Source organism: Danio aesculapii, chromosome 17, assembly GCF_903798145.1.
Source record: "Danio aesculapii chromosome 17, fDanAes4.1, whole genome shotgun sequence".
NCBI classification, from domain to species: Eukaryota; Metazoa; Chordata; class Actinopteri; order Cypriniformes; family Danionidae; genus Danio; species Danio aesculapii.
In genome coordinates this window covers 46219350-46241659 of record NC_079451.1, presented here as the reverse complement: position 1 = coordinate 46241659, position 22310 = coordinate 46219350, and the positions used below count along the sequence as shown (strand labels likewise).

Below are 22310 nucleotides of genomic sequence, written 5' to 3'. Positions count from 1 at the left end.
ACAAGGAAGCAATTTACACAACTATAAGAGCAGCAGTGAACAAGTGCTATAGACAAGTTTCAGGTGTGTAAAGTCTAAGAAGCAAAGCATTAGTAATGTTTTTTTTTGAGAGAGAGAGAGAGAGAGAGAGAGAGAGAGAGAGAGAGAGAGAGAGAGAGAGTACAATTAGTGGTATAGCCAGAGAGGCAGTTACAGATTAGGAAGGAAAGTGGAGACTAAATAGTTGAGTTTTTAGTCGTCTCTTGAAGACAGCAAGTGACTCTGCTGTTCTGATGCAGTTAGGGAGTTCATTCCACCAACTGGGCAGATTGAATGCGAGAGTTCGGGAAAGTGATTTCTTCCCTCTTAGGGATAGAACAACGAGGCGACGTTCATTCACAGAACGCAAGTTTCTGGAGGGCACATAAACCTGCTTTTTTTACATTTTACTGAGTAGTGGCTTTGAATAAATAAATATAAAAGTATTATGTTTTAAATATAATATTATTATAAAAATAATATTTTTAGCTTCCTGTAAATTTGAATCCTTTTACAGTTGAAGTCAGAATTATTAGCCATCCTGTGATTTCTTTCAAATATTACCTTGATGTTTAACAGGGCAAGGAGTTTTTCACAGTATTTCCTACAATATTTCTTCTGGAGAATGTTTTATTTCTTTAATAAATACAATATTTTTTCTTTTTCTATTATCAAGGTCAATATTATTAGCCCCCTTAAGCAATATTTTTTTTTCGATTGTCTACAGAACAAACCAGTGTTATACAATAGCTGTTTCCATCCACCTATTTGTATGCACATTTTGCACATGCGCATAAAAAACAGATGATTGAAAAACACCAAGATGTGCATACATTTTGAAAATGCACATAAAAACGTATGCGCATAACTGAGTAGGATAAACTTTTCATCTTATAAGAACAAAATGCACACAAACTATAATGGAAATACTTTTACCAAACAAATTCCAGTATGTGCATTAAAAAAAGGTCATTGCGTGTCTTCTGAAGCCATTTATTAAATGAAAAATGATTCACGCTGCTTTTCCGTACCGCAGCAAATTCCCTTTTTACTGTTGATATTTGGCACCAGTTAATCAGGAAGTGACGATTTTGTCCTTATTGACTCATTGAATGGAAACGCTGCTTTATTCACACGTCTTTTACGCGATATTCCAGTTTTGCGCATAAATTGAATTCGCATCTTTGGATGAAAACATAATGACTTGCCTAATTACCCTAACTTATCTAATTAACCTAATTAGCCCTTTAAAGTGCACTTTATCAATATTGGTTATTAGAAATGAGTTATTAAAACTATTATGTTTAAATGTGTGTTGGAAAAATGGTAAAATCCTTATATATATATATACACACTAATAATTCAGTGTAAATGCTTCTGTATTGTGAAGGTGAGAGGTCAACTTCATCAGGAGCGAAGCCTGAAGCTTGAAGCCTTCCAGCATGTGGACAAACTCCACAATCAGATCCAGAATTACGAGGCAGCATTGCAGTGTAAATCCACTGTTCCTTCAGGTGCTCACAGTACTGCTTTACATTAATTGCTTGTATTTAGAAAGCGATTTCTTCATACTGACTTACTTTTCATGCTTCAGGACGACAGAGTTCCTCATCAAGAAGGCTACATTTAAGAAATGCATCAGCAGGTAAATCAGTCACTTTCTAGTGTGTGGTTTTGTTTGTTATTAACTGTAATTTTTTTTACGTGTGTGTGTGTGTGTGTGTGTCTTGTTTTGCAGGATTGCTCAGGAACAGCTCAGCGATGTCTTTCACAAACATGAGCTTTATAAACCCGTTGGAGGAGTTCAGTACTGATGCTGCATGGAGAGAGTCTTGGACGCCTCTGGACAGACCCAAAACAGTGAGTAGGACTCATTTAAAGGGATAGCACATACTGGAATCATTCATTACTAAAATATTGACTGGAATAGAGTAAAATAAAAACAAAATGTTGGCTAGCTGCCATTTTTCAAGTTATGTAAATCAATTCTCTCATAAAACACTTAATTAATATTTATAATAATAAAAAAATAAAAAAATATTAATAAAACTGATGAAAAATAGCAAGAACACACAACAAAATTAGGTCAAATTTAAACATTAAACTAAAATATTTTATAAAAAAATAAAATAAATGAATAAATTTCAATGATACTTAAATAATGATTCAATACTATAATATAAACAATAGGTAAATTAAAAAAAGTTTGTAAAATAAATAATTTTTTTTAACAGAATTTTAATTAGTTAATGAATTAATTAATTTATTTATTTGCTTCTGGACAGACACAAAACAGGGAGTAGGGTTCATCTAACGGGATAACATTGATTCATTACTTGAACTAAAATGTTAACTGGAATAAATTAAAAAAATTTAAATAAATAAAGTTTGGCTAGCTGCCAATTTTCAAGTTGTGTAACTAGTACTGAAATAATAAAGACATCAAATATTTTATATATGAGGTGCACCTAATAAAGTGGCCGGTGTGTGTGCACCAGATACTTTATCAGGTACACCTTACTAGTACCTAGTATTTTTTTTGGCATAGATTCAACGAGGTACTGGAAATATTCCTCTGAGATTTTGGTCCATATTTACATGATGGCATCATGCAGTTGCTGCAGATTTGTCGGCTGCGTACATATATATATATATATATATATATATATATATATATATATATATATATATATTCATTCATTCATTCATTTTCTTTTCGGCTTAGTCCCTTTATTAATCTGGGGTCGCCACAGTGGAATGAACCGCCAACTTATCCAGCATATGTTTTACGCAGTGGATGCCCTTCCAGCCACAACCCATCACTCATTCACACACACACACATTCATACACTACGGTCAATGTTTTAGCATACCTAATTCACCTTCACCCCACGTCTTTGGATTTGTGGGGGAAACCTGAAACCCACGCAAACACGGGGAGAACATGCAAACCCCACACAGCAATGCCAACTGACCCAGCCGAGGCTCGAACCAGTGACCTATATATATATTTATATATGCTATAAAATTTTCCATATCTTGTGATTCACTTTTTTCCCTTAATTTATGCGTTTGAATTGCATTATGAGACCTTAATCTTTCTTCCAACAACTTTTAACCTTGAAAAGTTCAAAATAAAAAAATAAAAGTGACTTTTACTGACATTTTTAATAGTTTAAAGTGCTATATTGTCTGGGCTGGTGTTGCATATTATGCTATAATAACCTTGTAATAAACTGCCAACAGATTTTATGTTATTTTACAGATTATTTCTCTATATATTATCTCTTATACATTACATTAGGTCAGACTACTAAAATGCCAATAACAGTCATTTTGTTAAACTGCAGAGTTGAATTTTTAACATCAAAAGTGGACAGAGCAGAGATCAACATCCCATAATGCAATTGACAACCAGAAATAAACAGAAAACACTTGTGAATCAAAAAAAACAAAAGCTGCTAATTAACAGATCGTTTATTCAGTGTATGATGTGGCTATTTTGTCTCTGCTCTTTGTCAGTGCTCAATACAACAGCGCTCTGTTCTTCTGTCTGTTGTAGATCATAGAAATTCAGCTATGACATTTCAGAATTTGACATTTATCTTTCATTTGAATTGTTTTTAAGTCTTTCAACACTTCTTCTGGACTGTGAAACACAGAATAAAGCATGTGATCTGAACTCTTCATTGAACATTCAGTTTGTTTGTTTATTGACAGAACTCCACTGGTGTTGGTCTGGATATATCCGAGGCTCTGTTACCCAGCCTTCCTGATGGAGTCGCATCTTCTCACCTTCACAATCATAGACTATTTCACAAGTAAATCAGCCAAACCACACACACACACACAAGTGGACACACAAATGACATGAAAAAGGTCATAACAACAAATGTTTTTATGCTACTTTAACTTATTTCAGCACGTTAATCTCGTTTAATGTAATATCTTTTGTCAGTCAGACTAAAGTGAGTTGAGATGAATTGAAAATGTCATTTGATTCAACTTAAAAAAATAGGCAGCAAGATTTTTTTTTTTTTTTACAGTTCACTTGTTGATAATGTAGAGAGAAGCTTGTTGGAGTTTAGATCTGAATGTTCCTCCACTTTGTACTTTAGTTCAGAGAGACAGCACTGAACTAACTGACAGAGCAAATTATTGTTTCATTAGTTAAAATGGAGCATTATTTAGAAAGTAATGTTTAGCTATTATTATCTATTAATATCTTATACATGTTCAGGTTTACTTTCCCTCAGAAAACCAAATAAAACATGTTTAGGAGCATGAGGATTGTTTGCGTCGTTTTCATGATAATTCAGCACATTGATTTGGGAGAACCAGAGCTATTGTAATTACTAAAAACTTTTCATTCCATATTCATTATCTTTTCATTACCGTAACTAAAGTGTTAATGTAATGTGTATTTATATAGCGCATTTAACACCACACACAAGCTATTGGTGGAGTGGAGAAACAGTGATAGAGCCAATTCAGTGGATGGGGATGATTGGGAGGCCATGATGGGTAAGGGCCGATGGAGGGAATTTGACCAGGACACTAGGGTTACACTCCTACTCTTTATGAGAAGTGCCATGGGATTTTGAATGACCACAGAGTGTCAGGACCTCAGTTTAACGTCTCATCCGAAAGATGGCGCTCACTGACAGTTTAGTGTCCCCTTCACTATACTGGGGCATTAGGACTAGCTAAGTTGTGTAACTAGTACTGAAATAATAAAAACATCAAATAATTTACAAATAATAAAATGTCAAATGCAATAAATAAAATCCATAATAAAACTAAAACTGATTAAAAAAACAAATAGCAAAAACACAACACAATTAAGTAAAACTTTGACACATTAAAACAAAAATATATTTTATGACCAAATAAAAACTGATCTGAAATCTCAATGATACTAAAACAATGGTTCAGTACCATATTTGTAAAAACAGGTAAATAAATATAGAGTTTATTCATTGTCCTTGGCTTAGTCCCTTTATTCATCAGGTGTTGTTGAATGAACCGCCAACTTATCCACTTGCGCATGTGTGTGGACTGTGGGGGAAACCAGAGCACCAGGAGGAAACCTATGCTCAGTTAAAATAGTTGAGTTAAAAATACCCCAACCTATAACCCAAGTATGGGTTGTTATATCACCTTCGAAACTGGGTTATTTTAACCCAGTGCATTGGGTTAAATAATTTAAAAATATAATTTTTAATGATTAATTTGTTGGTGCTGGTGAAACGGATATAAAAATCATGACACAGAGAGGTCATTTAATTAAAAAATAACAACATTATTATTGCGTTATAGCTTAAACTTTATATGGCAAAAACAACATTATACACACATATTAATACAGCTGTTAAATCATCACAGCTGTCAAAGATTTTAACCCAACTGGTTGAGTTATTAAATAAATAACCCAATAAACGTTAAAAATAACCCAACAAAGCACCAAATATTTTTAACTCAACCAACTCCACACAGAAATGTCAACTGACCCAGCCGGGACTCGAACCAGTCCCCTTCTTGCTGTAAAGCTACAGTGTAACCACTGAGTCACCGTGTCACCCCTTTAATGAATGTATTTATTTACATTATGGCAGTGATAATTGTATAAGATGAACTCATGTCAATAGACTAATGTTCCTGTGCGATGCTGGACAAATACATCTGGAGTGGCATGTTTTTGAACCGTTTATTGTCTTCAGTCTAATTAGAAAAGCAGAAGGGCGATTTTTAAGACCAATTTTTAAATCAATAAAAACCATAAATTAAACAAAAAATCTAATATTTCAACTTGTTCTCAATCAACCAGCTACACTCTACTCAAAAATATGATTATTTACAACAGGGAATAACCGTAATATAACTGTAGACATATTTATAACATGATTTAAAGGGATAGTTCACCTAAAAGTCATTTACACTCATGTGATTTAATAGCCTTATGAGTTTCTTTCTTCTGTTGAACACAAAAGAAGATATTTTGAAGAATGCCAGTTGTGCCATCAACCTCCATAGAAGGAAAAAAAACGACTATGGAAGTTAATGGGTGCTAGCAACCAACATTCTTCAAAACATCTTTAGTGTTTTTGATTTTAAACAAGTGAAGAATGAGTCAATAAAAACAGAACTTTGAATTTTGAGTGAACTATCCCTTGAAATCCTTTTAAGTCTCTTATTTTTAAAAAAATCCTCATTCTTAATTAACGCTGAGAGAAACAGGCGAGTACAAAAAAATGAAATAAATACACCAAGCATTAGCATTACAAGTGTCAATGGGTGCCAGCAACCAACCATTCTTCAAAACATCTTTACTCAACTCAAACATTATAGACCAACTCACATGCATGTTCAGTTCTGCAGGTTCATGCTGGTGTCCCTTTAGCTTCCATAGCAGAAAAAAAATACTATGGAAGTAAATGGGTGCCAGAAACCAACATTCTTCAAAACATCTTATTGTGTTCAACAGAAGAAACGAACTCAAACATTATATGCGAACTCACATGCATGTTTAGTTCTGTGGGTTCATGCTGGTGTCCCTTTAACTTCCATAGAAGGAAAAAATACTATAGAAGTCAATGGGTGCCAGAAACCAACATTCTTCAAAACATCTTTACTCAACTCCAACATTATAGACCAACTCACATGCATGTTCAGTTCTGCAGGTTCATGCTGGTGTCCCTTTAGCTTCTATAGCAGAAAAAAAATACTATGGAAGTCAATGGGTGCCAACAACCAACATTCTTCAAAACATCTTCTTATTGTGTTCAACAGAAGAAAGAAACTCAAACACTATAGGCGAACCCACATGCATGTTTAGTTCTGTGGGTTCATGCTGTTGTCCCTTTAACTTTCATAGAAGGAAAAAATACTATAGAAGTCAATGGGTGCCAGAAACCAACATTCTTCAAAATATCTCATTGTGTTCAACTGAAGAAATAAACAAACATTATAGGCGAACTCACATGCATGTTTAGTTCTGTGGGTTCATGCTGGTGTCCCTTTAGCTTCCATAAAAGGGAAAAATACTATAATAGTCAATGGGTGCCAGAAACCAACATTCTTCAAAACATCTTTACTCAACTCAAACATAGGGGAACTCACATGCATGTTCAGTTCTTTGGGTTCATGCTGGTGTCCCTTTAGCTTCTATAGAAGGAAAAAAAATTATATGGAAGGCAATGGGTGCCAACAATCAACATTCTTCAAAACATCTTCTTATTGTGTTTAACAGAAGAAAGAAACTCAAACATTATAGGCGAACCCACATGCATGTTCAGTTCTGCGGGTTCATCCTGGTGTCCTATTAGCTTCCATAAAAGGAAAAAATACTATAAAAGTCAATGGGTGCCAGCAACTATCATTTTTTGAAATATCTTCTTTTTGTGTTCAACAGAAGAAAGAAACAAACATTATAGGGGAACTAACATGCATGTTTAGTTCTTTGGGTTCATCCTGGTGTCCCATTAGCTTCCATAGAAGGAAAAAAATTACTGCGGAAGTCAATGGGTGCCATCAAGCAACATTCTTCAAAACATCTTCTTATTGTGTTTAACAGAAGAAAGAAACTCAAACATTATAGGCGAACCCACATGCATGTTCAGTTCTGCGGGTTCATGCTGGTGTCCCATTAGCTTCCATAGAAGGAAAAAAAATACTATGGAAGTCAGTGGGTGCCAGCAAGCAACATACTTCAAAACATCTTCTTGTGTTTAACAAAAGAAAGAAAGTCAAACATTGTAGGCAAACTCACATGCATGTTCAATTCTGCGGGTTCATCCTAGTGTCCCATTAGCTTCCATAGAAGGAAAAAAACACTGTGGAAGTCAGTGGGTGCCAGCAACCAACATTCTTCGAAATATCTTCTTTTTGTGTTCAACAGAAGAAAGAAACTCAAACATTACAGGCAAACACAGATGCATGTTCAGTTCTGATGGTTCATCCTGGTGTCTCAATAACTTCTATAGAAGGGAAAAAAATACTATGGAAGCCAATGGGTGCCAGCAACCAACATTCTTCAAAACATCTTCATTTTGTGTTTAACAGAATAAAGAGACTTAAACATTATAGGCGAACTCGCATGCATGTTCAGTTCTGCGGGTTCATTAGTCTCCATAGTAGAAAAAAATACTATGGAAATCAACATTCTTCGAAATATCTTCTTTTTGTGTTCAACAGAAGAAAGAGACTCAAACATTACAGGCAACCTCACATGCATGTTCAGTTCTGCGGGTTCATCCTGGTGTCCCAGTAGTCTCCTTAGAAGAAAAAAAAATACTATGGAAGTCAACATTCTTTGAAATATCTTCTTTTTGTGTTCAACAGAAGAAAGAGACTCAAACATTACAGGCAAACACACATGCATGTTCAGTTCTGGGGGTTCATGCTGGTTGTGTACAGATATGAGACTGTGCCAGCTTGTATCTGGAAGGTTTGTCCCTGGATCTGATCACTAGGGATCTGCTCACTGGTCTGGCTAATAGAAATGGCCTGTCCACTCTGTCCACTGATATGAATGCCTGCCGCCGACCCCGTCTGCTCTTCAGAAAGCTGATGAATGACCTGCAGCTGCTGCGGAGCTCCGTGATGAACCTGCAGCTGCTCCATAGCCTCTTTGCTCAGGGTAATCACATGCATTTGCTCTGGATCTCCGCCGTTTACTTCACTACCCAAAACGCTGATGGTCTGGATTTGGGTGTTTCCGTCTGGCGTGACGACGGCCAGGTTTTGCACGTGTCCGGATGACTGTGCGAGTAGCGCGAGGCTCTGTTCTGTATCTTCAGATGTGATGATGCTAATGCTCTGATCTTGGTCCAGGCTGAGGTTTTCTCCGGTCACCAGCAGCTGAATCTCCTGCTCGCTGTGGGCTGGAAGCTGGAAGGGTTGGAGCTGGAGGATGCTGTGCAGTTCTTTATCTCCTGATGTTTGCTGCTGTTCTTGTTGTTGTTGTTCTTCTGGTGCTGGTGGTGGGGGTTTATCTGTGCTTTCAGCTTGTGCCGGTGGATTCTCTTTGTTGTGAGTTTTGATGTGAGCTTTGAGGTTGTCCTTCCGGGCGAATGACACCTTGCAGATTAAACAGGAGAATGTTTTATTGCCTGTGTGAGACACCTCGTGACGCCGGCGGGCACTGGGGTCAGCGAAGGTCTTATTGCAGACTTTGCAGACATACGGCTTCTCTCCTCTGCATGGGAAGAAAATAATGCTGTTGTAGTTATTAAAGTAAGTGTACTTTGATTTATGTTTACATTTCACTTATTTGGGTTTTGTTTCATTCATTTTGTTAATTAAAGGGATAGTTCCCCAATAGCTCACATCAAGTGGTTCCTAACCTCAGTTTCTTTCTTCTATTGAACACGAGAGAAGATATTTTGAAGAATGCCGAAAACCGGTAACCATTGACCTCCATAATGTTTGTTTTTCCTACTATGGAAGTCAGTGGTTAGAGTTTAAGTTTCTGTCTTCAGCTGAACACATGAGAAGATATTTTGAAGAATGCTGAAAACCTGTAACCTTTGACCTCTATTGTATTTGTTTTTCCTACTATGGAAGTCAATGGCTACAGTTTAGGTTTTGTTTTATGTTGGACATGAGAGAAGATATTTTGAAGAATGTTGAAAATCTATAACCATTGACTTCTATAGTATTTGTTTTTCCAACTATGGAAGTCAGTGGTAAGAGTTTAAGTTTCTTTCGTCTGTTGAACACATGAGAAGATATTTTGAAGAATGCTGAAAACCTGTAACCATTGACCTCCATAATATTTGTTTTTCCTACTATGGAAGTCAATGGCTACTGTTTAAGTTTCATTTAATGTTGGACATGAGAGAAGATATTTTGAAGAATGCTGAAAACCTGTAACCATTGACTTCTATAGTATTTGTTTTTCCTACTATGGAAAACAATAGTTAGAGTTTAAGTTTCTTTCTTCTGTTGAACTCATGAGAAGATATTTTGAAGAATGTTGAAAACCGGTAACCATTGACCTCCATAATGTTTGTTTTTCCTACTATGGAAGTCAGTGGTTAGAGTTTAAGTTTCTTTCTTCAGCTGAACACATGAGAAGATATTTTGAAGAATGCTGAAAACCTGTAACCTTTGACCTCTATTGTATTTGTTTTTCCTACTATGGAAGTCAATGGCTACAGTTTAGGTTTTGTTTTATGTTGGACACGAGAGAAGATATTTTGAAGAATGTTGAAAACCTATAACCATTGACTTCTATAGTATTTGTTTTTCCAACTATGGAAGTCAGTGGTAAGAGTTTAAGTTTCTTTCTTCTGTTGAACACATGAGAAGATATTTTGAAGAATGCTGAAAACCTGTAACCATTGACCTCCATAATATTTGTTTTTCCTACTATGGAAGTCAATGGCTACTGTTTAAGTTTCATTTAATGTTGGACATGAGAGAAGATATTTTGAAGAATGTTGAAAACCTGTAACCATTCACTTCTATAGTATTTGGATTCCCTAATATGGAAGTCAATGGTTACAGTTTGAGTTTCTTTTTTCTGTTGAACTCATGAGACGATATTTTGAAGAATTTTGAAAACCTGCAACCATTGACCTCTATTGTATTTGTTTTTCTTACTATGGAAGTCAATGGCTACAGTTTAAGTTTCTTTCTTCTGTTGAACACGAGACGATATTTTGAAGAATGTTGAAAACCAATAACCATTAACTTTCATAATAGGAAAAGTAAATACTATGGAAGTCAATGGTTACAGTTTAAGTTTCTTTCTACTGTTGGACATGAGAGAAGATATTTTGAAGAATGTTGAAAACCTGCAACCATTGACTTCAATAGTATTTGTTTTTCCTACTATGGAAGTCAATGGTTTCAGGGTTTCATCTTTCTTTAAAATATCTTAATTTTTGTTAATGGATTATAACCACTTGAGGGAAAGTAAATAGTACATTTTGAATTTGTGGTTGAACTATCCCTTTAATGAAGACTGAAAACATCATAAGGGCGTGGTAAATCAGACAGCAGTACTCAGTTTTTAGCCACTCTTCTTTTGTCTAATGTAAACTTTCTTTTTGTAACAAATATCATATTTTTATTGGTCAGTTATCTACCTAATAATCATAAAAAATTAACAACATTTGGTGGAACAAATGCAGCTATAGAGATCAATAGTAGGAAACACAAATACCATGCAACTCAATGGTTACTGGAATTCAACATTCTTCAAAATATCTTGCATTCAACAGAAGAAGGAAACTTATAGATGTAAAAAAACAAACAAATGTTCAGGTAATTAAAATTTTGGGGTGAACTATCCCTTTAAATGGACTTTACCCAGCGTTTCCTATTTAATTAGTTCACAGATAGCACGATTTAACAGAAACAAAAGTGTCGTTTCTGACCTGTGTATCCTGATGTGTGTCTGTAATGTGCTCTTGGCGGTGAAACACTTTCCGCAGATCTCGCATGTAAACGGCTTCTCACCTGCAGGAATAACACTGATGTTGATCCAGTAGCATGAATGAATGAATGAATGAAGAATCTGTTTATTACCAGTATGAGTTCTCAGGTGCTTCTTCAGCTGAGCTGCATCCATAAATTTATGATGACACTGAGCACATTCAGGCAAGCCTTTTCCTGTGTGAATGCGGTTATGGCTCTTTAGCTGCCGCTGCTGACTGAAGCTCTTCCCACACTCCTCACAGGTGAACGATTTATTCTCTACACAACAAACAATAAGGTTTCATTAGCTAATATATTTACTAACATGAACAACACTTGTACAGCATTTATTAGTAAGAGTTCAACATTTATTATTGCATTATTAAAATCCTAATTCATGCTTGTTAACATTAGTTACTTCACTGTGAGTTGACATGAATTAACAATGAACAACTGTATTTTCATTAACTAATATTAACGAATACTGTAATAAATGTATTGTTCATTGTTTGAGCATGTTAGTAAATGTACTAACTAATATATACACACACTTACACACTCACTCACTGGCCACTTTATTAGGTACACCTGTCCAACTGCTCGGTAATGTAAATTTCTAATCAGCCAATCACATGGCAGCAACTAAATGCATTTAGGCATGTAGACATGGTCCAGACGATCTGCTGCAGTTCAAACTGAGCATCAGAATAGGGAAGAAAGCGGATTTAAGTGACTTTGAACTTGGCATGGTTGTTGATGGCAGAAGGGCTGGTCTGAGTATTTCAGAAACTACTGATCTACTGGGATTTTCACGCACAACCATCTCTAGGGTTTACGGAGAATGGTCTGAAAAAGAGAAAATATCCAGTGAGCGGCAGTTCTGTGGGTGCAAATGCCTTGTTGATGCCAAAGGTCAGAGGAGAATGGCCAGACTGGTTCCAGCTGATAGAAAGGCAACAGAAACTCAAATAACCACTCGTTACAACCGAGGTCTGCAGAAGAGCATCTCTGAACGCACAACACGTCCAACCTTGAGGCGGATGGGCTACAGCAGCAGAAGACCACACTGGTTTTCACTCCTGTCAGCTAAGAATAGGAAATTAAGGCTACAATTCGCACAACAAAATAAGACATTAGAAGACTGGAAAAAGGTTGCCTGGTCTGATGAGTCTCCATTTCTGCTGAAACATTCGGATGCTAGGGTCAGAATTTGGCGTCAACAACATAAAAGCATGTAGGCACCAGTGGTGTAGTGGTTAGTGTGTCGACACATGCACTCCGGTGCATATGCACGACCCGAGTTCGATCCCGCATCGCGGTCCTATGCCGATCCTTCCCCTTTCTCTGCTCCCCATGCTTTCCTGTCAATACTCTCTACTGTCCTGTCTAATAAAGATGAAAACCCTGAAAATAAATAAATCATTATAACAACATGAAAGCATGGATCCATCCTGCCTTGTATCAAGGGTTCAGGCTGGTGGTAATGGTGTGGGGGATATTTTCTTGGCACACTTTGGGCCCATTAGTATCTTTTAAGTATCGTGTCGACGACCATGTCCATCCCTTGGTCATAAAGTACAGTGTACTTCATCTTCTGATGGCTACTTCCAGCAGGATAACGCGCCATGTCAAAGTGTGAATCATCTCAGACTGGTTTCTTGAACATGACAATGAGTTCACTGTACTCATGGCCTTTATCCTGATGTATCCTCATGTGTGTCTGTAATGTGCTCTTGGCGGTGAAACTTTCTGCAGATCTCGCATGTAAACGGCTTCTCATCTGCAGGAATAACACTGATGTTGATCCAGTAGCATGAATGAACCTTTGGGATGTGGATGAACAGGAGATTCACATCATGGATGTGCAGCCGACAAATCTGCAGCAACTGTGTGATGCTATCATGTCAATATGGACCAAAATCTCTGAGGAATATTTCCAGTACCTTGTTGAATCTATGCCATGGAGGATTAAGGCAGTTCTGAAGGAAAAAGGGGGTCCAACTCTGTACTGGTAATTAGTACCTAATAATGTGGCCAGTGAGTGTACAAGCTAATTGTAAAGTGTGACCATTTTTGGTAATATTATGAAATATTTTACTATTTTAAATCATCACTGCAGTGTCACATGATTTTCATCCACTCTGGGGTGATTTTAAGTCTTAATTTGGCCACAACTTTCTCTGTTTGAGCAAATGGAATGATTTTTGATGACAAATCTTATTGTACACTCAACAATACACTCTCTGCAAATTAACAACCCTTTCGTTAGTGTTAGTGACTGTTTTTACCCCATTGACTTCCACTATAATGACATTTCTTTATTGCAAAGCCTTGACACCATATAGTGGTGTAGATGTGGTGTATTTGAGTGTTGGTCGAGCGGTCACCTGTGTGCAGGTTCATGTGCTCCAGCAGAGAGTGTTTGGTGGACAGGGCTTTAGAGCACACGGTGCAGATGTAGGGCTTTTCTCCAGTGTGCATCCGCTGATGAACCAGAAGAGTGTGTTTCTGCGTGAATTCCTTCCCACACACACTGCATCTGAATGGCTTCTCACCTGCATGCATTGAAAGGCAGTTACTTTAGGATTTCCGGTACTGACATTTCACTTCATTTATCATAGTGTTGTGTTGCATTTTGTGCAAGTCATTTGTTATAAAGTTTTCACCGATTTGCAAGATTTCAGAACTTACGATGCCTTTTTTTTTGGACATATAAACATCAGCGGCAAATTGCATATACAGCTATGGAATAAATTAAGAGAAAAAACTACTGATGACATTTCTTCCTAATTTATAGTATTTATACATAAAATAAATTAAAATTCAATTGAATTAAAAATAAACAAAAAATCTAATTAAAAATAAACGAACATTAAATTAAAATCAACCAAAATTAAAATAAAAACAAACAAAAATTAAATTAAAAATAAACGAACATTAAATTAAATTAAAAATCTACCAAAATTTAATTAAAATCAACCAAAATTAAATTCAAAATAAACAAAAATTAAATTACAAAATAAACCAAAATTAAATAAAAAAAATAAACCAAAATTAAATAAAAAAAATCAACTAAAATGAAATAATAAATTAATTAATTAAATGTAAATAAATTTAATTTAAATAAAAATAAACAAAAATTAAATTAAAAATAAACAAAAATCAAATTAAAAATAAATGAACATTAAATTAAATTAAAATCAACCAAAATTAAATTAAAAATAAACAAAAAATTAAAAATACAAAATAAACCAAAATTAAATTGAAAATAAACAAAAATTAATTGAAAAAATAAACCAAAATTAAAGAAAAAATAAACTAAAATGAAATAATAAATTAATTAATTAAATTTAAATAAATTTAATTTAATTAAAAATAAACAAAAATTAAATATAAACTAAAAGGAACTCAAATAAAATAAAATAAAAAACAATTCATAAATAAAAAATCAAATAAATTACAAATAAAATAAAAATTTAATAGAATAAAATGTAAATAAAAAATACAAATAAAATAAATTTAGGAAAAAATGTTATCCAACCTTTAATATGAACATGAACATTTTACGCAAGTACTTGTTAAATTAAGTACATTTATATATTTTAATTTATCATTATAATAATAGGCCAGACTATATAATGTTAAATGAAAAATTACCTGGTTGCAGTATTTAATATATTTACGCTCTGTGTATCTTTAAATCTTTAATTTTATGTCTTAATTATTTTTCTATTTTCCCTTCCATGTCCCTGTTCATCATCATCATCATTGCTTTTAGTAAGTTCTACAGAGGATCAGTTTAAAGTGTGTTGAACCTGTATGCGTTCGCTGATGTATCTTCAAGAACAGGTGGCTTTTAAAGACTTTTCCACACTCTTCACATCTGGCCTCAGTGTCTGGATATTTCCTCCTGCGTCCTCTTTTCCCCGGCTCCTTCCTCTCCATCAGATCATCCATTCTGAAGCCCTTCAGTCTGATGGGCTGTTTAATTCTGCGTTTTCCCTCTCGTCTTCTCTCCTCTCTGGGGTTAAACTCTCCATCACTCACATCTGTTGCAGGAGATGCAGGCTCTACATTGATTTCCTGAATTTCCGAGCTGGATTGTGCCTGTAATTCACTTTCTGGATTTTCTTTTTGGCTTAAATCATGGTTCTTTTTAGGACGCCCTCTTTTCCGCTTCACCTGAATATAGACATAGGCCAATATTCAATAATTCAGTATTAAAGTATTTATCAAATAAATAATTACTCCTTTAAATGTGGTCAATACACCCCCTGACGAAAGTCTTGTCGCCTGTCCAAGTTTTAGGAACAACGAATAATAACTTGACTTCTAGTTGATCATTTAATATCAGAAGGGGCTTATATGAAAGGCAAAGGCCTCTAGATTACGCTTATTTTAGCAAAGTAAAAATATGATCATGCCTTGATTTTTAATCATTTAGAAAGGACAGCAAGACTATGCTGAGACAAAAATCTTGTCACTGAAGAAAAATAATGTAAAGTATATAATATAAAGTCATGCTGCAGTGGAAAAAGAATGTGTATGACTCCCATGAGCTTGGAGGACTGCATCCATACATCTCTGCAATGACTCAAATCACTTATTAATAAAGTCATCTGGAATGGCAAAGAAAGCGTTCTTGCAGGACTCCCAGAATTTATCAAGGTTCTTTGGATTCATCTTCAATGCCTCCTCCTCCATCTTACCCCAGACATGCTCAATAATGTTCATGTCTGGTGACTGGGCTGACCAATCCTGGAGCAGCTTGACCTTCTTTGCTTTCAGGAACTTTGATGTAGAGGCTGAAGTATGAGAAGGAGCGCTATTCTGCTGAAGAATCTACCCTCTCCTGTGATTTTTAATGTAATGTAATGGGCAGCACAAATGTCTTGATACCTCAGGCTGCTGATGTTGCCATCCACTCTGCAGATCTCTCACATGCCCCCATACTGAATGTAACCCCAAACCATGATTTTTCCTTCACCAAACTTGACTGATGTCTATGAGAATCTTGAGTCCATGCGGGTTCCAGTAGGTCTTCTGCAGTATTTGTGATGATTGGGATGCAGCTCAACAGATTATTCGTCACAAAATTCTACCTTCTACCCCTTTTCCAAATGATCAACTAGAAGTCAAGTCATTATTTGTTGCTCTTAAAACTGGGATTGACGACAAGACTTTTGTCAGGTAGTGTATATATAAATTTTTAATTTACCAAAGAATGGAACTATACATCATTATCAGGATATGAGATTACTTTTATCGTGATATGATATTTTTGTATCGTGATATGATATCCTTTCCCTAGCTTACATCAATATCGTGATAATACTGTGATAAATGCTTTCGTACACTGTAAGAAATGCTTTTCTTACTTGGAGTTTTTGTCTTCTTTCTACTCCAAATATCTAAAAATTCTAAAATCAAGAAGCATTTTCCTAGAAGAGCAAAAGATGTCTTTTTTTAAGGAATATTATGTTAAAATGAAGTGAGTTTTTATCTTAAAACAAGCAAAATCATCTGCCAATAGGGTGAGGAAAATTATCTTGTTTTTCCTTTTGACATTAAATAATTTTCCTTACCCCGTTGGTAGATTATTTTGCTTGTTTTAAGATTAAAAACTCTGTCGGCGCCAGTGGTGTAGTGGTTAGAGTGTCGACACATGCACTCCGGTGCTCACGGCGACCCGAGTTCGATTCCGCCTCGCTGTCCTATGCCGATCCTCCCCTCTCTCTGCTCCCCATGCTTTCCTGTCAATACTCTCTACTGTCCTATTGAATAAAGGTTAAAACCCTGAAAAAATAATTATAAAAAAAAAATAAAAATTAAAAACGCTCTTAATTTTGACATATTATTCCTTAAAACAAGACAATATGTTTTGCTTGTCTATAAAAATGCAACTTGATTCAAGAATTTTTAGACATTTGGACTAAAAAAAAACAATAATATGCCACAATTAAGTGCGTTTTTTTTTTCTTAAAACAAGCAAAATAATCTGCAAATGGGTTAAAAAAATAAACTTGTTTTTCTTTTTGACATAAGATAATTTTCCTTACCCTATTGGCAGTTTATTTAGCTTGTTTTAAAGAAAAACTTATGTAATTTTGACATATTATTCCTTAATATGTTTTGCTTGTCTATGAAAATGCTTCTTGATTCAAGAATTTTTAGATAATTGGACTAGAAACAATAATAAACCACAATTAGGTGAGCTTTTCCTTATAACAAGCAACATAAACTTCTTTTACCTTTAGACATATGATAATTTTCCTTAGCCCCATTAACAGATTATTTTGCTTGTTTAAGGATTAAAAACTCTCTTCATTTGGACATATTATTCCTTGAAACAAGACGATATGTTTTGCTTGTCTAGGAAAATGCTTCTTGATTTAAGAATTAGATATTTGGACTAGAAACAAGACAATAACTCCAAATAAGAAAAGTATTTTTTGCAATGCAATCACACACAACAACAAAAAATCCAGCAGTAAGCTATACCTGCATATGTTCATCAGCAGCTTGAAAGTCCTCGTGGGCTTTGATCAGATCTGGGATGACCAGAAATCTGGCCATCTCCATCAGCTGCTCGGAGCTGCTCTCGTCCACTAACACGACTGCGCTGTACATGAACTCCAGCACGGAGGAGAAGGTGTTCGCCGTCATGCCGTCCAGCTTGTAGAGCGACTGGCTGACCTGTTCTTCAGCGGTGAACAACTCTGAGAAATACTCGCTGCTCGCTGCTAGGAGAGCCTTGTGCGCCTTGAAGTGCACGTCTTCCACGATGAGGGTAATGTCGCAGAGCAGTTCACTTCTCCTGAGCGTGTCAAACCTGTGCAGGATTGTGTCTTTGTGTGTTTCTGAGTGCAGAGCGAGGACTGCTGGAGATGATGATGATGATGGAGGAGGAGCAGACATGATGACCTTACTGACACACTGAACCTGAAACAAAACACACAAACACATCTGTTAAAGGGTAATAGAGTTTTTGTTGTTAATCTATTTATTTTTGTTGATTATGTTTCATATTCAAAAGTGTACATTTTTCAACAAAAAACCCTGTTTTAATTAAAAAAATAATAATTAAAAAATACTTTTGTACTATTCAACATAGTGCTAATAGAAAATGCCAATAAAACTGCCCATTTGTGTCCTGCATTTAAATTGTTTGATTAATGTAAAAGTCCTGCTTGTTTGTAATTGTATTTTATTTATACTCTTGTTTTTTTGTGTTTGTTTTATTTCTTAATTTTTATGTTTTTTTTTGTACGGTTATTATTATTTACCTTCTATGACCCTGGCATTATACACTCCCCGGCCACTTTATTAGGTACACCTGTCCAACTGCTTGTTAATGCAAACTCAATGCATTTAGGCATGTAGACATGATCAAGACGATCTGCTGCAGTTCAAACTGAGCATCAGAATGGGGAAGAAAGGGGATTTAAGTGACTTTGAACGTGGCGTGGTTGTTGATGTCAGATGGGCTGGTCTGAGTATTTCAAAAAGCGCTGATCTACTCGGATTTTCACGCACAACCATCTCTAGGGTTTACAGAGAATGGTCCGAAAAAGAGAAAATATCCAGTGAGCGGCAGTTCTGTGGGCACAAATGCTTTGTTGATGCCAGAGGTCAGAGGAGAATGGCCAGACTGGTACGAGCTCATAGAAAGGCAACAGTAACTCAAATTACCACTCAATCGAGGTCTGCAGAAGAGCACCTCTGAACACGTCCAACCTTGAGGCGGATGGGCTACAGCAACAGAAGACCACACCGGGTGCCACTCCTGTCAGCTAAGAACAGGAAACTGAGGCTACAATTCGCACAGGCTCACCAAAATTGGACAATAGAGATTTGAAAAACGTTGCCTGGTCTGATAAGTCTCGATCTCTGCTGCGACATTCGGATGGTAGGGTCAGAATAGGTAGGTCCTGCCTTGTATCAACGGTTCAGGCTGGTGGTGGTGGTGTAATGGTGTGGGGGATATTTTCTTGGCACACTTTGGGCTCATTAGTATCAATTGAACATCGTGTCAAAGCCACAACCTACCTGAGTATTGTTGCTGACCATGTCCATCCCTTTATGACCACAGTGTACTTCATCTTCTGATGGCTACTTCCAGCAGGATAACGCCATAAAGCGTGAATCATCTCAGACTGGTTTCTTGAACATGACAATGAGTTCACTGTACTCAAATGACCTTCACAATCACCATATCTCAATCCAATAGAGCCCCTTCGGGATGTGGTGAAACGGGAGATTCACATCATGGATGTGCAGCGGACAAATTTGCAGCAACTGCGCGATGCTATCATGTCAATATAGACCAAAATCTCTGAAGGCAAAAACATTTTTCACAGTATTTCCTGTGTTATTATATGTATATATTTTATGCCTAATTTACCTAACCTAACTGAATTAACCTAGTTGAGCCATTATATTACATTTTCAGCTGAATACTAGTATCTTGAATACAAAATAGCTAATTATTACGACTTATTTATGTTACTTAATCATTTCAAATGTAAGGTTATTGGTATTACATTTCAAATTAATGTAAATATGACCCATTGTACATTTTTTAATCTTCTACATTGTAAATCATAAACATATATGTAATTATACATATATTTAAATACACGATGTACACGTTTTAATAGAAATGACATTAAAGCATATTTCAGTTAATGTTATAAGCAACCTTTATATCATGTTCATAGTACATCCGTCTGTAAATATCACTTTAGAAAAACTATGGTGATATTTAAAGATGGTTGTACTATGAACATTATATACAGGTTGCATTAACTGTAAATCTCTGTTCATATTTAATGCAACCTGTATGTAATGCTCAAAGTACATCCATCTGTAAATATCACCACAGTTTTTCTATAATTGCACTCCTAACTTATACCTATATCCTGCACTTGCTGCTACTGCACTCCTGGTTAGACCTAAACTGCCTTTTGTTGCCTTGTACTTGTACATGTGTAATGACAATAAAGTTGATCAGCGAATCTAAAATTATCAAAACCCCCTTTTTTTTTTCAAAATGCTAATGGTCTAATCCTATTCAATTCATTATGCTAAGCTAAGCTAAAAGTGGCCAAGCCAGAAGAAGAAGGCGGCTGAACGGGTTCAAAAATGGTTCAAGTCAATTATTTAACTCTACAAGACTGTTAAAATGAGCCTTTTTTTTTTTTTTAAATAAATGTGTCATTAAAGGTCAGCAAACTGCCTTTAACTTTAGCTACATTTAGTTGCACATTTCTAGGTCCACACAGAATCTGTGCTCGCAGAAATCCGCAGATTTTAAACCCTTCATTGAGCCTATTTGTTACATTTATAATTGTGTGTAAATTTATATTTATTCCATTTTTAAATTAATTTCAGTAATATTATTGACTAATATGATAATGTTTATATGATTTATTTACAAGTTTGTAATGTAATGTTTTCTGTCTTTTAGTAGATGTATTATATGAGAGACTTGCTTTGTTTACCAAATAAGTGGATTTAAAAGGATTTGTATTGTAAACATTAAATAAAAATTAAAAAGCTATTATTTTTCATTTCATATATGAAGTTTTTGTTACAATACTCCCAAAATAATTCCGCATGCATCCAGATTTTTTTTTTTTTTTTTTTACAAAATTCTCAGCAGAAATAGCAAAAAATGTCGGCAGGTTCTGTCTGGATCTACACATTACACACAATATTACATGACTGAAAACATCACATTTAGTTCAGAGTATATTACTTACAAGTATATTAAATGCATAATAAGCAGCTAGTAACTCCTCTATTTCTAATGAATTCTTTCCTCGAAAAAACCTACATGGCATTGTTTGGGTTATTGTACAATCAGTTTAGAACGATGTACCAAAGTAAATCGAAGATAGCCCCTTCAGATACCACTGTGCACAAATATGCAGCTACATGACTTTAAAATGCATCAAAATAAGCAAAAATGTAATTTATGATAACTAATTTGTAAAAAAAAAATATGTAATTAGTCATTTCAGTCAAAGTATGCATGAATGAGCGAAAAAAAAAATCAACTGTGCAAGCGAGCTGAGATGTAAACAACCTAAGGAGATGAAGAGCATGTTGTGTATTGCAACACGTTGTTATGCATGCACACAGAGAGAGAGAGAGAGAGAGAGAGAGAGAGAGAGAGAGAGAGAGACTTCATGTGCTGTATGTCGGCGTTTAAGGTCTTTGAACACGGTAATAAATGAACAAACTGCTATAAACCCGGCGCCATGAGTAGCAACAAACCGCCGCTTCGCTTTCCCTTTTAAAACACGCTAATTTGGGTAAAATGACTAGCGCTGTTTTGGAAATCACAACCATTTCACTTCAAAACGCGCATTAGAGAATAAATAGATATTCACATTTCTCTCTGAGGACTAACATTTGCGATTAAGCTTTCAGGACCTTACCTTAAAGGCACCGTTTCAGACAGGCACATCTCGCGAGAACTGCACCCGTGATTCTCGTGATTGCTGCAAAATACAACAATAAGCAGAGAGGAAAAGCAGCACTGGATCCAAAACAGGCGGGGAGGATTTAAAAAAAGTTACTTAACATCGTTTTTAGCAACGTAATTGTTTAGTAACTATTTACAATTAGGTTTAATTTATTAGCTAAGACGAACTAACGAACAAAATACTTATAAAGGATTTATTCATTATTTTTAATGTAAACTAGAGAGAGAAGGGGTCACATCAAGAGGTCAAAAAAATAAACACCGTTTTGAAAATCGATTTAGCAATTTTTTTAAACTTTTTTTAATACTCAGTGTAAATAATATAATTCTGAAAATTATTAAGAATTTTCCGTTTTAATAATTATCACAACTAATG

At 35.3% G+C, this 22310-nt stretch overlaps 2 protein-coding genes across 3 annotated transcripts in view; one reads left to right on the top strand and one right to left on the bottom strand.

Annotated features, from left to right (window-relative positions):
- The window catches only part of si:ch73-242m19.1 (coiled-coil domain-containing protein 162), a 51753-nt gene extending 47576 nt beyond the window's left edge, over positions 1–4177 (top strand). Inside the window, exons 21-24 of the mRNA XM_056477297.1 lie at positions 1409–1532; positions 1613–1663; positions 1757–1878; positions 3739–4177. Of these exons, the coding sequence (XP_056333272.1) occupies positions 1409–1532; positions 1613–1663; positions 1757–1878; positions 3739–3843 (402 nt within the window). The 3' untranslated portion in view covers positions 3844–4177. The remainder of the gene's footprint in view (positions 1–1408; positions 1533–1612; positions 1664–1756; positions 1879–3738) is intronic.
- Positions 4178–5711: 1534 nt separating this feature from the next.
- Positions 5712–21922, bottom strand: zbtb24 (zinc finger and BTB domain containing 24). Of its 2 annotated transcripts, none has more exons than XM_056477710.1 (7): positions 21888–21922; positions 17944–18384; positions 15258–15624; positions 13830–13997; positions 11554–11721; positions 11403–11484; positions 5712–9214 (listed from the first exon to the last, which is right to left on the bottom strand). In XM_056477710.1, the coding sequence occupies exons 2-7, from the start codon at positions 18358–18360 to the stop codon at positions 8401–8403; spliced, it is 2016 nt and encodes a 671-aa protein (XP_056333685.1). In that variant the 5' UTR covers positions 18361–18384; positions 21888–21922; the 3' UTR covers positions 5712–8400. The 2 variants fall into 2 exon arrangements, with proteins under 2 accessions (XP_056333685.1, XP_056333684.1); XM_056477709.1 differs by lacking the exon at positions 21888–21922 and adding an exon at positions 19492–19795.
- Positions 21923–22310: the final 388 nt, after the last annotated feature.

What these genes read in the sequence shown, in the direction of transcription:
- zbtb24 (XM_056477709.1), bottom strand. Translation starts at nt 19,518, where the DNA reads ATGGACATGGTCAGCAACAATACTCAG. An exon ending in TGGTCAGCAACAATACTCAG is followed by an intron (nt 18,385 to 19,491) that starts GTAGGTTGTGGC and finishes GTTTTGTTTCAG; the next exon opens with GTTCAGTGTGTCAGTAAGGT. An exon ending in ACACACATCAGGATACACAG is followed by an intron (nt 9,215 to 11,402) that starts GTCAGAAACGAC and finishes CTTCCCATGCAG; the next exon opens with AGGAGAGAAGCCGTATGTCT.